At 40.7% G+C, this 17,618-nt stretch overlaps 2 protein-coding genes across 2 annotated transcripts; both read left to right on the top strand.

Annotated features, from left to right (window-relative positions):
• Positions 1–5,590: 5,590 nt before the first annotated feature.
• LOC306835364 (solute carrier family 22 member 13-like) lies at positions 5,591–10,936 on the top strand (the record flags this gene model as incomplete). Its single annotated transcript, XM_079361845.1, has 10 exons — positions 5,591–5,965; positions 6,166–6,269; positions 6,391–6,545; positions 6,783–6,954; positions 7,075–7,195; positions 7,274–7,368; positions 7,461–7,675; positions 7,780–7,888; positions 9,810–10,004; positions 10,088–10,936. The coding sequence occupies 10 exons, from the start codon at positions 5,591–5,593 to the stop codon at positions 10,155–10,157; spliced, it is 1,611 nt and encodes a 536-aa protein (XP_079217971.1). The 3' UTR covers positions 10,158–10,936.
• A 1,557-nt stretch (positions 10,937–12,493) lies between these two features.
• Positions 12,494–16,521, top strand: LOC306835070 (solute carrier family 22 member 13-like). Its single transcript, XM_079361479.1, is given in 10 exon segments — positions 12,494–12,921; positions 13,073–13,176; positions 13,298–13,452; positions 13,656–13,827; positions 13,948–14,068; positions 14,147–14,241; positions 14,337–14,601; positions 14,604–14,764; positions 15,455–15,649; positions 15,733–16,521. Coding segments are annotated over 10 exon segments (1,713 nt in total). The 5' UTR covers positions 12,494–12,546; the 3' UTR covers positions 15,803–16,521.
• The last annotated feature ends 1,097 nt before the right edge of the window (positions 16,522–17,618 follow it).

Consider the following 17,618-nt stretch of genomic DNA (forward strand, 5'->3'; position numbering starts at 1 on the left):
TAATTTTCTGTCCGCCTCTGATCTGAGAAAAAATACATTCTTGTAATTAAATTCACCTTCATGAGGTCAAACTAAAGCAGCCATTTAAGTGACTTAAATAAGATGAATGTATCACTGAGGCTTCCCGGGCTGATGTGACCAGAACCCCCATTTATCAAACATTTCAACTAATTGTTTTCTCACAATCTGTCCACCACTCTGATTGTCTTTGACCTCCAATATTTGCCCCTGTGTTCATGTTTCATTCGACCAAGAGTGCGTGGGAGGAAACATTCATATACAGAACATCACACATATCCTGACTGGGGGGGGGGGGGATCACATTATTTCATAAGCATACAGGGGCATTGTGCTGAATACAAAGCCTGGTTTTACAATGAATCCCATGGTGTTTCTTCTTAATGCAGAGCCCCTGAAAAAAATTATGTTATGCTCTGGCATAGCAAAGACACATGCAGGCAACAAAGAGCATTTATTCACATTCAGCTGCAGGAAAGCTGTTGAATATTCTTCACGCCGGATAATTTTTTTGTATTGAAAATATGGATGTTGGACGGAAAAAGAAACCAAGTAAAGTTATGTTTTCATTGTTCATCTTCATAATTGTTTTTCTCCTACCCTGGTGCTTTCTGGCGGCTTGTTAATTAGGACATATTGACAGCGAGGAACATTCGCGTTGCAGTTTCAATGCATGCAATCTGCTTTCACAATCGTCGTAGTCAAGCTGTAGCGATGTGCAGCACCTGCTCATTTCCCTCCGACCTGAATCCAGTGATTGACTGCCGAGTGAAGTCGTCATAGCAGCTGGTGTTTAATCTTCATCGTGTACCTGAAGGAGACGCTTCACTCAGCACCCCCGATCAACTCAGCAGGAGTTAAAAGTTCCCCTGCTGTGCTTCGCCACATGTGATCGTGCACAAAAAGGCAGCCTGCAAATTTTGGACAAATGAGCTTCACTGGAGGAATAAGATGTAGACCCAGACTGCATTACACACTCGAGTCTTTGGCATCTCTTTCAACAGATCCTTATCCTGCCACAATGCTGCCACCTGGCAGTCACTAAGAGGCACTCACAGAAACCACACTGTACAGGAAGCCGGTTAGGTTTTGTACAGCTGGAGGAGTGTGTCATCAGTGAAGCTTTTAGTTTGACGCCATGCGCAGATGTGATAAAAGAAAAAGATATTTCACAACAACAATCGATGAGTGGTGGAGGAAGGATTCAGATCCTTTCCTTACAAGAGTGTGGCAACATTTAAATATTCATTGAAAAATAGTTTTTTAGATAAATTCTTTTAAATGATCAATAAATAATGAAATACAAGTGTTAATCAATCCAGGACAAAAGTTACCAGAAGCAAAGAGGCACGAACCTTTGGAGAAGAATCTGTCTTAATTATGCCGCCATGTCGGATCGAAGAGATGAAGCAGTTTGTTTCACAGTTTTGGTATTTGTCACGGATGTCATTTCAATTTAGGATGAAATTCATCAAATTTCAACGTCTGGGTGATGAATAGAAATCATCACTTTTTGAATGTGTGATGTGCTCAGGGAGGACATTTAGGTTTCAGATGAATCTATCAGTCCACACTTGTTTTTCAACCCCTGATCTTGTAAGAGGTGTTGCTGGTCAAATGTCCAGCATCTTTTATACAAATATTCTGTGAGCTATTCTTCTGTTTTCCCTTTATTTAATTTATCTAGACGGAAAACAATCAAGTAGCTGAAGCAGCTATAAGAGCAGGAAACACGTGCTGGTAGCTGCAGGATGTGAAACGATGATGTAAATTGTTTCAACATTTTCAATAGTTTGTGTCTGTAAATATTTTTCTCAGCTCTTCTGAACAATAACAATCTGGAGAAGGTGACATTTGGAGGTATCAGTGTGCAATATAATACTGTATATAACCTTTACAGCCAAGAGAGATTTGAAACGGAGTATTTGATCTAAGATCTTCTCATTTATTGCTTTATTTCAACATGAACAGTTTCCTTATTTGGAAAGATGCACACGTGCATTTTGGGAAGAGAGGAGCTAAACGCTTGTTCTCGAGCTCCAGTATGTTGTCTCTGGGGATTTACAGAAATTATGTTTTGGTTTGTTTACCAGACTGCAGGTGAAGCAGTGCACAGAGCTTAAACCCCAATGAGTCGAACGAATCGCATGAGCATCGATCTGCTGCTGAGAATTAAACATCTCCTTGTTAACTATTTAAGACAGTCTTTGACCCTCCTCTATATCCCACACGGTGTGTCGGAGGTTGGGGCGTGCTTCAGTGATGAAGCATTTTTGTAAAAATGCAAATCAATCTGAAGAATGCGTTAGAGGACAGGCTCAAAAACCGACACCTATATGACAGCAGAAATGTCATGGGCGTTGTGGCTGCAGAGCAAATCTCTGAAATAGAATCCATCAGCAGCAGAGGCGCAGTAATTACATCTGAGCAGGGAGCAGCCGTCCAGTCGACGTCAGTAGGAATAGGAATTAATAAATCTGATTTGAGTGACGGGTTGGGAGAAGAGAATTAGGCAGAAATTGGATTCTCTAAGTGCAGATATTTCTAGTCACGGATTAAAAGACAGCTGGGAAGAATTGCATGTCAAATTCAATTGGGCTGTTCAAAAACTGTAGAGGATGAAAATGATCATTTAGCAACTGAGAAAAAGGGCAATTCTTAAACGTTTCTCTGCTGCAGGGAGCAGAGGGCCCATCAGAACCTCCTTGGAGCAAACAGCTGCATATTTAAGTGTTTGTACTTGGAATCGGGCTTGGTCTCAAACCTCTTTTTGAAGGTCGCTTTTCAGCATTGAAAGAATTTGTACTCAATGTTCTCTCAGTCTTAAAATGGGCAGACTTCAGATTTTAAAACCAGACCGGTCAACACCACCACTATGTGGCAATTTTTCCAGGTCAATACTGTGATAAGAAGGAAGATAATCATTTGTCAAAGAACAAATAACTTCTATTCAAGTTTGATTTTCATCCCCCCGTTACAGCTGCAACCATCCTGGTGTTACAGTCTAAGTGATTTTTCTGGTCTTGTCTCTTCCTCGCCCTGCCTCATCTTTGACTCGGTCTTGATCCCTAAATGTCTGGGTCGTATCTCGGAGCACTCTGGTTTGTCTTGGTCTTGACTACAACACTTGGATAAATACATGTTTAAATCAGTCAATGCTGCAGATATTAGACTGTCCATGCCATCAATCTATATTTGTCAGATTTAGTGTCTGAATGCTTTTTTAAGGTGTGGATGCTCATGTGCCTGCTCTTTGGAGGGATTGCTGGACTTATTAAAACATGAAACAAACAAACAGGCTTTTTACTCTCTCTCGACTTTTATTGCACATGTCCCCCAGGCGACCATTCTGACTGCCTGATGAGCATACGGTGTTGATTTCACCAGTTGGCATACAACAGAATGACTTGGTCCCAATTCAGAAAACATTTAATTCTGACAGATTTGTACCATATGCATGTGGAGAGCAATCCAAAAACTCGTCTTGTTTAATAAGTTCCCTGTTTCAAAGTATGAGCATGTGAAAGTAACGAGGCAATGAACATAACGGATTTCAAACGAACCGTTCATAAGGACATAAAGGAAGTTTTACTGGCTCTAAAAAGTATTTGTATCATGTCAGAGTGAAGAGTAAATCTGTGTCAGTTTAAAGAAATGCTGACAGGAATTTTGCTTAATTTGTTCAAGGTGACCCAAAGTGTCCTGAAAGCGATTTCCACTGTCATGGTTTACTGTTGTGACCATAATTAGCATGCTAACAATCGCTAAGTAGCAGGCCATATACAGTAAGCCCTACTGGAAACAGTTGGTCATTAACAATGATTGTTGAGACACCGTGATTATTTTTTTAATTTAGTTCATTTTCTAGTTTTAAGTAGACATTGAACAAATACGATCTAATAACGGCAACATGTCCGATATTGATGATATTTAAGTATCAGACATCAGACTAACAGCACTGATCCATGTTCAGGAAGAGAAACGGGCACTGTTGATTGTTGAAGACATCATTTTCAATAATTGTCTGGTACCATGAGTAGTTCTGTCATAGACGTTGGTTCGTTTCATAGTTGTGAACACCGGTGCCAGGAGCATCTTTCAAAGGTCTTGGTCTCAACTCAGAATCGCGAGTATTTTACCCCTTCTTGTCTTTGACTGAAACTTTTACTTTGTGTTGGTCCTGAATGCTGTACCTCCCTTCTGTTTTTTGACCTCGTCCTGTACATGCAGAAGTACGAATCAATATTATTAGAAAAAAAGATTACTGACAATTAACATTCAAACACCATAATTATTTACTGCAGAAAAGATAAATGGAAGCACCTTCAGTCTAAGACTAAAGATCCGTCGACAAAGTGCCCTGTTGGCAGCAGTAATCACCACTTGAGGAAACAGTCTTGCTGATATTCTTGTTTGCTTGGTAAGGTTGTGTATGTTCAATTCTGCTTCCTAATCAGCTTAAAACTCCTCGAGGGACCTTTAAATTGTCTTCCAAATACTGATTAATCCTGAAATCCTGAAAGCTGAATTCCCCTCCTGCACCTGGAAGGGTTGCAATCTGCAGCCTCAACTCTAGAGGTCACTAAAGTCCTGGTCACACTGGTCCTCTGAGTGTCCTGACTGCTATGACATGACCTCTTCGTGGGGACGTAACACTACCCAGTCAGCACAATTTGAGCAGACGTTCACTGGTTTCTGTTAATGTTTAGTTGTCTGTTAGTAAAGATGGGATGTGGTTCAGCAGAAAACAAAGCTGGTCGTAGAAACAGCTGCTGAAGCAATGATATTAGGACGTGATCTTTACACCTCACAGTCACTCATAAAAATGATGGCGGTCTCCATGCTGGAAATGCTGTTTCAGCTTAACTTTGAGTCAAGCTAACGACAAGCTTAAGCCTCTTGACAATATGCTCATCAGACCACTTTGGGTTTGTTTGTTGTTTTTTTTAAACCAGGCTATGAAAATGTTAATTTCTGCTGTAAAAGCGTTTTGCAATGGGTGTGTATGTGACTTCCTGTGCTTCTGCAGGATTTTGGACCTCAGCATCGGCTTTATTTTTCAGAACAGGAGGATGCGGCTTGGTTTGGATCAGCCTCTCAGTTTTTGCTTACAGGATATGACTCTGTATCAGTTAATACTGATGAACATAGCTCCCCCTTAAAACAAATATATATAATTTTAAATATGATTAGAAATAAAAGCAACTTTCACCAAAAGTGAACATTACGTTTTTATTGTTAGTAATGTTGTTGTGTAGTCCAAGGTTAGAAGCATTAAACAATCCTTACAAGACTTTTATCTCCACTTTAAGGTGTTCTACTGTTTATTAGTCTGTGCATCTTGTCTTTATCACTGTCTGTGTGATTGCTGCTTCTATAGTCATCAGACATTCTCTTCTAAAAGCTGACAAAGGCTTTCAGAGCCATAACACAACTGGACTTTGGGTAATTATTAACTACACAGATTAATCTCTGAGGATCTAAAGTACAACCTAAACACTTACAGCATTCACATCCATATGCCACACTTCTCGTCGATGAGGTGGAATGACACATTTCACAAGACTTCAATATGAGCAACTTTGAGGAGATCCTGAAGGACATCGGAGAGTTTGGTTTGTTTCAGAAAAGCTTAGTGGCTGTATTATGTGTGCCCACTTTTTTTTCAGCTTTTGATATAATTGGCCAGGTATTTATTGGAATTAGCTTTCCGCACCATTGCAACACTGACTGGATCTTGGAGCGAGCGCCCAACCTGACTGAAGAGAGACAAAGAAACCTCACGATTCCCGTGGACAAGGATGGGAAGTATGAAAGCTGCCGAATGTTCACACCTGTGGATTTGGATTTGGAGACAATTGAATCCTATGGGATTAACTCTACAATTGGATGTGTAGCTGGATGGGACTATGACGCACCCCAAGGTGCCTCCAGCTTTGTGACTGAGGTAAACAAACCTCAAAATGTTTTGTTGCAAAATGTGCAACAAAATAAGTGTTGCACATTGTTCACTATAGGGGTTTTTATGTTCTGTGTAATGACACGATGATTCCTTTATATGTCTCTGCTTTTGGTTCTACGTTGAATTCATTGAAACCCTTTTCACCTTGCACCATCACCTTGCATCACCTTGCACCATGTCTTCAGTTTGATGTGGTGTGCGACAGAAGTGATTTGATTAAGGCATCACAGTCCATATCCATGGCTGGCATTTTGGTTGGAGCGCTGACATATGGGGCACTTTCTGACAGGTTTGTAGTGCTCATCATTACATTGACTTTATTTGTCAAAGATCGTCTAATGTTTATTATGTATAAGGAAGGCTATAACAAGAAATGTGATTGCTGTATGTGCTCTTTTTTGTCTTTGTAGGTTCGGTCGGCGTTTTGCAATCCTGCTTTGTGTCTCTCTTTTCTGGTGTTTTGGGGTGGGGATTGCTTTTTCACCCAACATGTACATTTACATGTTCTTCAAGTTTTTCTCCTCGGCATCAGCAGGTGTAACAGTAATGAACACATCCGTGATGGGTAGGTCTGTCTTTTCACAACAACAGGTTATTATTATTGATTATACGGTTGGGACCAGTCGGGCTCAGTTTTCGCACTGCGTTGCTTGCGGGCCGTTGAGACACTCCAGTAGGGAGTCTATCTATACTGCTCACTCACATTGCGTGCTGTAAGGACAGGCTGTTAGCAGTTTGGCCACCATGTTTTTTCTTTGAATTACAGCGACCTAATCTATGAAATCTTTGTCTTGTCTCGTAGCATTGGAATGGACCGATCGCTCAAAGAGTGCCCTTTGCACACAGCTCATCATATTGCTCTTTCCTATTGGACTGATGGTATTATCTGGCGTTGCATCTTTAATCCACGACTGGAGAATCCTACAACTGGTGCTCATGAGCCCCTTTCTACTTGTCGTGGGATTCTTATACTGGTCAGCAGTCTCTAAGGCCACATATTCATGTGTTGTTGGTTCTTTATCAACAATACTATCTAGAAACACCACCAGAACCCATAAATCATGCTCTGTGATTTTGCACTTGTCTTACAACAGGTTTCTTCCAGAGTCAGCTCGCTGGCTCATGACACAGGGCAGGAAGGAGGAGGCGGTGAAGGAGCTTGAGAGAGCAGCCAAGATGAACGGGAGGACGGTACCAGATGATGTGATGGACAAGGTGAGCTGCATCAAACACACTTTAGATTCAACCAAATGCAAGTTTTTATGACGTTGATAGCTTTGACAACTTTTACAGCTAACCATTGAGGGTAAAGTCAAAAGAAGAAACATGTTGGACATCTTCCGTATACCATACCTGAGAAAACGTATCATCATAATGGGCTATAACTGGTATGACTTTTGACACTGAATTATTACCCATAAGTAAGCCTTGATTGTCCTGTTTACATAGACTAACAGTGTCTCTCCACCTCTGACACTAGGTTTGCAGTAAGTCTTCTGTACTATGGACTGAGCCTGAATGTTGGTGGATTTGGTCTGAATATCTACCTCACACAGTTCATATTTGGTCTTGTGGAAATCCCTTCCTACCTGGGTACTTTGGTGTTAGTCCAGCGCTTTGGGAGGAGGATATGTCAGGCATGCTTCCTGTTTTTCGGGGGCGTTGCTTGCCTTGTAAATCTTGCTATCCCAGATGGTATACCTCAATCTCCTTGGAGGGGTTTTGATCATCTGAAAACATCTCCTAAGCATTAAATGATTATGTTATGGTAAATATGTTCTTTCATACTTACCCGTCAGATCTTCCTGTGGTGGTAACAATCATAGCAGTTCTGGGGAAAATGGCTGCCTCTGCCGCATTCAGCACAGTCTACATTTACACGCCAGAATTATACCCAACTGTATTAAGGTAAGGTCATGCTTTCTCCTGCCGCCCTAAATCTCCCGATCTTCCATTTGACAGACAACCAGCTGAGCTTATCTTCAAGTAATCCTCACAGCGACGTCTGCGATCTCCTTAGAAAAGTGTTGGTATCAGGCTGCACATTCGAGGTGTAAAAATCTATTGTGGAGTGTGTCTTAACTTTCCAACGTCCTGCCTGCTATGGTCACTTGAGCTGTAGGTTTAGGTCCAACCTCTCTGAGACTGTTGTGGGGACCTTCCACGGCGGCAACATTATGTTGGGGTTTTATGATGTAACATTTAGTTGTGGAATTAAATTTAATAATTAAGTTTACTTAATTATTAAAATAAATCAATAATTATTATTAAACTGAGTTTAATAAACCTTGGGGCACCACCCTGTAAACAGGGAACAACCAAAATATTACAAATATTAGTCTCAAATTAGTTAATTAAATACCAATGTCATTAATAATTAATAATCTGTATTTAATTTAAGGTGTGAAATCCAAACACAAAGCCCTTTCACCCAGCCTAAGTCACAATGCAAATACACAGTAATCACAAAAAACTGCTCTTTAAATTATAACAGAATTTATTTAACAAAGCAACATCAAGTTAATCAATGAAACTCAATCAAACAACAACTGTTATAAACTAAACTACAGGTAACAAACATAAACAAACAAGCGTGGCACACGTACGTGTGTGCGTCTGCCGAAAGGTGCGTGTGTGCGTAAAGGGAGAGAGCGCACCTCGAAAGCTCAATCTCAGCCTGAAACTCACGCACAACTCAGAGCATAGTTAACTTCACTACCAGAAGCCAGTGGCCGGATTTGTATCAGACGGCGTTCACACTAATCTTTCTGATAATGAGTCTATTACCCGGTTATGACGCGAGAGTTCACAGAGAAACACACGGGACGAAGTGGCCCAAATAAAGAAAACAAAAGAGGTTTTACTCTCATAAAACCCAAGACACAGTGGTCAAACACCAAGCAAATAATATCACCGTTTCACAATAATAACTCAGTTGTTAAACACACTCTCTATATCTAACTGCCCAGACCTAGCTAAGCCTCACTTGTAGCCGTTTGTCCGCGGTTGATGAAGGAAGAAAAGGGGTCCTTGGAACGGTCTTTCGCCGTCTCCCTGCAGTTGTATGGAGATGGCGGCGCATCCAAGGGGTTGAGCAGGGCCGTGGTGTTCTCCGTCGAGCGAGGTGATCTCCGTGGATGTCCTTTCTTTAAAGGACGGAACGAGACGTAATCCTTACGATCTCTCTCAATACCGTTTTAATACGGGAGAATTAAGACGCTCTTCTTAGAGATGCGTTCAAATGGATGATCTAAGCTCGGAATTCAGGATGTCGGTATGCTTCAAGGCCTTGGGTTAGCTGCGCGCCAAAACTTTTGAACAAAGAGAATCGTGTTGTGAAACAGGAAGCAGAGTTGTATCCTCGGACGTCGCCAGACGACGTATGAAAGAGGCTGAACAATGGGAGGCAACCGGTTTTATCCCTCCCAAACTTCACACCTACGTGTTAGGTGTGGCAAAGCATTCTGGGAGTACCTGCAAGGCATGCTGGGATAAAGAGTCTTTTGTCATGGTTCTCGAAAGGGATACAGCCTGAACTTTGTCATCCTGGCTGGACCCAATACTGTCAACAGCAAGCAAAATAATGGGCAAACCATAAAAACTTTTGATACTTGGCAAGTTATGGAGTTTTTTGAGAATTGCCTTAGTCTGTGGGCCCCTTGCTGTACTACAACAACTTTATCACCTGTAGATTAAAATCAAAACAGCGTCAGAATAGCGTCTCACAATCATTATTTTCTATACTTATTCTCACCATGTTTGTTTTTTAACTCTCAAGCGCCCATAAATCAGTGAGGGACTCTGAAGAGTCTGATGTGTTTTCTTGCAGGCAGAATGGAGTTGGCCTGAACTCCATGTGTGCTCGTGTGGGGGGCATCATCTCTCCACTCATTTGGTTGCTGCAAGTTTACCATGACATCATTCCCATGTTGGTATATGGCATTGTTCCCGTCGCTGCCGGGGGTTTCTGTTGGCTACTGCCTGAAACCCTCAATGTTGCACTTCAGGATCAAGCAGAGCTCAAGTGAGTCTAAATACTTAATAAGACATAATGTATGTTTCGCTTTTAAACAAATATTTGAATAATTCATTTTCTTTTTACTTTAGAGAAGCTGTGAATGATCCAAAGGAAAACGGACACTGTGAGGAAGACATTGTTGAAGAAGACAGTTTCTAATTGGAACTTGATCGCAAATTCATAGTTTCTCTTTTTCCTCCAAATATTAGCTATTAAAAGCTCTCAGATGTGATGTAAAATCAACGTCCCCATGTTCCTTCAACTCTAACATGTGTCTCTACTCTGTCTACAAACCCCCCAATGATGAGAAAAGTCCATCCTCTCCACCTTCTGCCTGTTCTACTTTTCAAAAAATGTGTCCTCAAACAGGCCGTTTGGAGATTTTCCCTTCATGACATCACAAAGGGCAGTAGCCCCTCCCCCAGGTGGGTGACACTCCCACAGCTAGGTGTATAAAAGCCTCAGACCTTTCACCTGTAAAGGACTGAAACTCATTATATCCATCCAGCTGCTGGTTATCCTTATTATTAAAAGTCAATTACTTTCTGTTGTTGTCTTTGAGATTTACAGCACTCACTGCCAATGCTTTGTTGTTTATTGCATTTATCGCTACTAGTTTGATAATGGTTCTCTTTCTTGTATCCAAAACACAAACAGATATGGTCACAACAAAGTACATGTCTGCTGGCACCTTCATCATGTAACGCCAGATAGTGTCAACATGTGACTTACTGAACACCTGCATATGATTTATAGATTACTTGGCCGATGGTGAGAAAAGGGTTCAGCAGCCAAACCTGTCCAAAAGACCATATGTGATTTTATGGTTATTGGTGGTTATACTGTACTTTACTGTATTTACTTACTGTACATGTTCAGCTACATGTGTTACCTTGCTACAATACATTTTTCATTTATGAAATTGTTACATTTAATTATCTATGTGCACTGATTTGATGAGATGTTTTTTTTTCATACAACTTTGTGCAATGCTTTTTCAGGTTACTGAGACAAAAGATCTTTCAGTTTTCAAAGGTGCAATATGAATATGGCGTTCGCTCAGTCTGTAGGGACTTGGGTTGGGAATCGGGGAGTCGCCAGTTTAAGTGCCACAACAGCAATTAAAAAGATTGAATCCAAATTTTTAGAAAAACAAATTTAGCCTCTCCAGGCAATAAATATAGGCAATAAACACACAGGTGTACACATGCTGTTCACTTAGCAACATAGAGTATTGGGTTACTGATGTATTAGGGATGAAGTCGACTGATTCCTCTCAGTCTGATATTTGTGCTCACGTTGGATCAGGATAAACTTTAAGGAAAGGAAGGAGAGTAATTCAAGCAGGCTTATCACTTCTTGGAGGTGCTGCTTGCCTCATAGTTCTTGCTATTCAATAATAGGTTCACTAGACTTTGAATGATCTCATGTGTTATTGTTTAGATTATATTTCATCTCCTCATCAGATTTTGAAAGGACCACTATACAATTATGACACCTCGCCTTTAAAGTGGGTTCTGCAGTCCAAATTCAAAGCATAGGAGATAGCTGTCTCCCCCACTGTCATGGTTTGGTTCTGTTTCATCTTGTTTTAGTTTTTATTCTGTCCTTAGTGTTCTATTTGTTTCATAGTGTTCAATTTTTCCCTTGTGTGCTTTAATGTTTCATAGTCTTGTGTTTACTTAAGTCTTGAGTGTGTTACCCTGTGTCCTGCTATGTTGCCTGTTAGTTTATTTCCTGTCTTGTGTGTTAAGTCTCGTCTTTGGTGTTTCCTGGTTTATTTTGTATATCTGGTTTTGGTTGTGTTGTCAGTGTTAAGTTTTACTTTGTACTTGTGTTCTTTGTTCCTTGTGTTTCCCTCCTGTCTGATGACCCTGAGTGTCCTCACCTGTCTCGTTAGTCTCACCTGCGTCTGATTACTCCATGTCTATTTAGTCTCTGTGTTTTCCCTGAGCCTCTTGTTGGTTCATTGTCTATGTCTATGGTCGTCTGTTTGTCTTTTGTAGTGGTTTGTCTCTCTGCTTCTCAGTTTTGGATTTTCTTTGTTTTTGCTCAACTTGGTATTTTTGGAATGTTTTGGATTTATTTTAAATTTTGTGTTTCCTTTTTGTTTAATAAATGTTTCTGCACTTGGGTCCTCCTCTCCTGTTTTCTACCCTGGATCGTGACATTTACCACAGTGTAAACCCTGTGTCAAGTGAAAACAAATCAGAAGCATCTATTTGAGATTCAAAATGGCTGTTTTCGAAAGCCATCATGGTTAGAATACTTAAACGATCCTTACAACACTCAGCTTTAAACACACTTATCCTGTCTGACTTTTATGTCCTCTTTTAGATGTAATTCGGCGGCACAATATGCCTGTCATCAGACATTCTCTTCTAAAAGTTGACAACGGTTTTCAGAGCCGTAACACAACTGGGCTTTGGTTACTTATTAATTAAACAGATTAATCCTAAAGTACACTCTGAACACTTAAAACATTCACATCCATTCGCCCGCACTTCTCGTCGATGAGGTGGAATGACACATTTCACAAGATTTCAATATGAGCAACTTTGAGGAGATCCTGAAGGACATCGGAGAGTTTGGTTTGTTTCAGAAAAGTTTAGTGGCTGTATTATGTGTGCCCACTTTTTTTTCAGCTTTTGATATAATTGGCCAGGTATTTATTGGAATTAGCTTTCCGCACCACTGCAACACTGACTGGATCTTGGAGCGAGCGCCCAACCTGACTGAAGAGAGACAAAGAAACCTCACGATTCCCGTGGACAAGGATGGGAAGTACGAAAGCTGCCGAATGTTCACACCTGTGGATTTGGATTTGGAGACAATCGAATCCTATGGGATTAACTCTACAATTGGATGTGTAGCTGGATGGGACTATGACGCACCCCAAGGTGCCTCCAGCATTGTGACTGAGGTAAACAAACCAAAAAATAAGTTTTGCACATTGTTCACTATGGGGGGTTTTCTGTTTTGTGTAATGACACCATGATTCCTTTTGTCTCTGCTTTTGGTTCTACGTTGAATTCATTGAAACCGTTTTCACTTTGCACCATCTATGTCTTCAGTTTGATGTGGTGTGCGACAGAAGTGATTTGATTAAGGCATCACAGTCCATATCCATGGCTGGCAGTTTGGTTGGAGCGCTGACATATGGGGCACTTTCTGACAGGTTTGTACTGCTCATCATTACATTGACTTTATTTGTCAAAGATTGTCTAATGTTTAATATGTATAAGGAAGGCTATAACAAGAAATGTGATTGCTGTATGTACTCATTGTTGTCTTTTTAGGCTCGGTCGGCGTTTTGCAGTCCTGCTTTGTGTCTTTCTTTTCTGGTGTTTTGGGATGGGGATTGCTTTTTCACCCAACATGTACGTTTACATGTTCTTCAAGTTTTTCTCCTCGGCATCAGCAGGTGTAATAATAATGAACACATGTGTGATGGGTAGGTCTGTCTTTTCACAACATCCGGTTATTATTATTGATTATACGGTTGGGACCAGTCGGGCTCAGTTTTCGCACTGCGTTGCTTGCGGGCCGTTGAGACACTCCAGTAGGGAGTCTAACAGGCTGTTAGCAGTTTGGCCACCATGTTTTTTCTTTAAATTACAGCGACCTAATCTGTGAAATCTTTGTCTTGTCTCGTAGCATTGGAATGGACCGATCGCTCAAAGAGTGCCCTTTGCACACAGCTCATCATGTTGTTCTTTCCTATTGGACTGATTGTGTTATCTGGCGTTGCATCTTTAATCCACGACTGGAGAATCCTACAACTGGTGCTCATAAGCCCCTTTCTACTTGTCGTGGGATTCTTATACTGGTCAGCAGTCTCTAAGGCCACATATTCATGTGTTGTTGATTCTCTATCAACAATACTATCTAGAAACACCACCAGAACCCATAAATCATGCTCTGTGATTTTGCACTTGTCTTACAACAGGTTTCTTCCAGAGTCAGCTCGCTGGCTCATGACCCAGGGCAGGAAGGAGGAGGCGGTGAAGGAGCTTGAGAGAGCAGCCAAGATGAACGGGAGGACGGTACCAGATGATGTGATGGACAAGGTGAGCTGCATCAAACACACTTTAGATTCAACCAAATGCAAGTTTTTATGACGTTGATAGCTTTGACAACTTTTACAGCTAACCATTGAGGGTAAAGTCAACAGAAGAAACATGTTGGACATCTTCCGTATACCATGCCTGACAAAACGTACCATCATAATGGGCTATAACTGGTATGACTTTTGACACTGAATTATTACCCATACGTAGTTTGCCTTGATTGTCCTGTTTACATAGACTAACAGTGTCTCTCCAACTCTGACACTAGGTTTGCAGTAAGTCTTCTGTACTATGGACTGAGCCTGAATGTTGGTGGATTTGGTCTGAATATCTACCTCACACAGTTCATATTTGGTCTTGTGGAAATCCCTGCCATCCTGGGTACTTTGGTGTTAGTCCAGCGCTTCGGGAGGAGGATATGTCAGGCATGCTTCCTGTTTTTCGGGGGCGTTGCTTGCCTTGTAAATCTTGCTATCCCAGATGGTATACCTCAATCTCCTTGGAGGGGTTTTGATCATCTGAAAACATCTCCTAAGCATTAAATGATTATGTTAAGGTAAATATGTTCTTTCATACTTACCCGTCAGATCTTCCTGTGGTGGTAACAATCATGGTACTTCTGGGGAAAATGGCTGCCTCTGCCGCATTCAGCATTGTCTACATTTACACGCCAGAATTATACCCAACTGTATTAAGGTAAGGTCATGCTTTCTCCTGCCGCCCTAAATCTCCCGATCTTCCATTTGACAGACAACCAGCTGAGCTGATCTTCAAGTAATCCTCACAGCGACATTATCTCGTTAGAAAAGTGTTGGTATCAGGTTGCACATTCGAGGTGTAAAAATCTATTGTGGAGTGTGTCTTAACTTTCCAACGTCCTGCCTGCTATGGTCACTTGAGCTGTAGGTTTAGGTCCAACCTCTCTAAGACTGTCAACAGCAAGCAAAATAATGGGCAAAGCATAAAAACTTTGGATACTTGGCAAGTTATGGAGTTTTTTGAGAATTGCCTTAGTCTGTGTGCCCCTTGCTGTACTACAACAACTTTATCACCTGTAGATTAAAATCAAAACATCCAACCAATAAATTCAATCTTTATTACCACACGGTGTTGCATAATGGGATGCAAGAAGGAAGAAATTAAAGCTGTAATGCAATAAACTATTGGGTTACCATTACTGAATTAAATACTCCACTACATGGTTTATATGTAGAGAGTAGGTGTAACTGTTTAGCCTTTGTGTATTATTGGAGATTATTCCTGGAGTTCAATAACTATAATAAGTTAAGTAACAGAAATTCCTACTTAGCATCTCACAGTCGTGTTTGTTTTTTAACTCTCAAGCACCCATAAATCAGTGAGGGACTCTGATGTGTTTTCTTGCAGGCAGAATGGAGTTGGCCTGAACTCCATGTGTGCTCGTTTGGGGGGCATCATCTCTCCACTCATTTGGTTGCTGCAAGTTAACCATGACATCATTCCCATGTTGGTATATGGCATTGTTCCCGTCGCTGCCGGGGGTTTCTGTTGGCTACTGCCTGAAACACTCAATGTTGCACTTCAGGATCAAGCAGAGCTCAAGTGAGTCCAAATACTTAACAAGACATAATGTATGTTTCGCTTTTAAACAAATATTTGAATAATTCTTTTTTTTTTTACTTTAGAGAAGCTGTGAATGATCCAAAGGAAAACAGACACTGTGATGAAGACATTGTTGAAGAGGAGAGATTCTAATTGGAACTTGATCGCAAATTCATAGTTTCTCTTTTTCCTCCAAATATTAGCTATTAAAAGCTCTCAGATGTGATGTAAAATCAACGTCCCAATGTTCCTTCAACTCTAACATGTGTCTCTACTCTGTCTACAAACCCCCCAATGATGAGAAAAGTCCATCCTCTCCACCTTCTGCCTGCTCTACTTTTCAAAAAATGTGTCCTCAAACAGGCCGTTTGGAGATTTTCCCTTCATGACATCACAAAGGGCAGTAGCCCCTCCCCCAGGTGGGTGACACTCCCACAGCTAGGTGTATAAAAGCCTCAGACCTTTCACCTGTAAAGGACTGAAACTCATTATATCCATCCAGCTGCTGGTTATCCTTGTTATTAAAAGTCAATTACTTTCTGTTGTTGTCTTTGAGATTTACAGCACTCACTGCCAATGCTTTGTTGTTTATTGCATTTATCGCTACTAGTTTGATAATGGTTCTCTTTCTTGTATCCAAAACACAAACAGATATGGTCACAACAAAGTACATGTCTGCTGGCACCTTCATCATGTAACGCCAGATAGTGTCAACATGTGACTTACTGAACACCTGCATATGATTAATAGATTACTTGGCCGATGGTGAGAAAAGGGTTCAGCAGCCAAACAAGTCCAAAAGACCATATCTGATTTTATGGTTATTGGAGGTTAGACTGTACTTTACTGTAATTACTTACTGTACGAGTTCAGCTACATGTGTTACCTTGCTACAATAAATTTTTCATTTATTAAATTTTTACATTTAATTATCTCCGTGCATTGATTTGATGAGATTTGTTTTTTCAAAAAAGATATAGAAAACAAAAGATCTTTCAGTTTTCAAAGCTGCAATATGAATATGGCGTTCGCTCAGTCTGTAGGGACTTGGGTTGGGAATCGGGGAGTCGCCGGTTCAAGTGCCACAACAGCAATTAAAAAGATTGAATCCAAATTTTTAGAAAAACAAATGTAGCCTCTCCAGGCAATAAATATAGGCAATAAACACACAGGTCTACACAAGCTGTTCACTTAGCAACATAGAGTATTGGGTTACTGATGTATTAGGGATGAAGTCGACTGATTCCTCTCAGTCTGATATTTGTGCTCACGTTGGATCAGGATAAACTTTAAGGAAAGGAAGGAGAGTAATTCAAGCAGGCTTATCACTTCTTGGAGGTGCTGCTTGCCTCATAGTTCTTGCTATTCAATAATAGGTTCACTACACTTTGAATGATCTCATGTGTTATTGTTTAGATTATATTTCATCTCCTCATCAGATTTTGAAAGGAGCACTATACAATTATGACACCTCGCCTTTAAAGTGGGTTCTGCAGTCCAAATTCAAAACATAGGAGATAGCTGTCTCCCCCACTGTCATGGTTTGGTTCTGTTTCATCTTGTTTTAGTTTTTATTCTGTCCTTAGTGTTCTATTTGTTTCATAGTGTTCAATTTTTCCCTTGTGTGCTTTAATGTTTCATAGTCTTGTGTTTAATTAAGTCTTGAGTGTGTTTCCCTGTGTCCTCCTATGTTGCCTGTTAGTTTATTTCCTGTCTTGTGTTTTAAGTCTAGTCTTTGGTGTTTCCTGGTTTATTTTGTATATCTGGTTTTCGTTGTGTTGTCAGTATTGAGTTTTACTTTGTACTTGTGTTCTTTGTTCCTTGTGTTTCCCTCCTGTCTGATGACCCTGAGTGTCCTCACCTGTCTCGTTAGTCTCACCTGCGTCTGATTACCCCATGTCTATTTAGTCTCTGTGTTTTCCCTGAGTCTCTTGTTGGTTCATTGTCTATGTCTATGGTCGTCTGTTTG

The sequence above is a fragment of the Symphodus melops genome (assembly GCF_947650265.1).
Source record: "Symphodus melops genome assembly, chromosome: 14".
NCBI classification, from domain to species: Eukaryota; Metazoa; Chordata; class Actinopteri; order Labriformes; family Labridae; genus Symphodus; species Symphodus melops.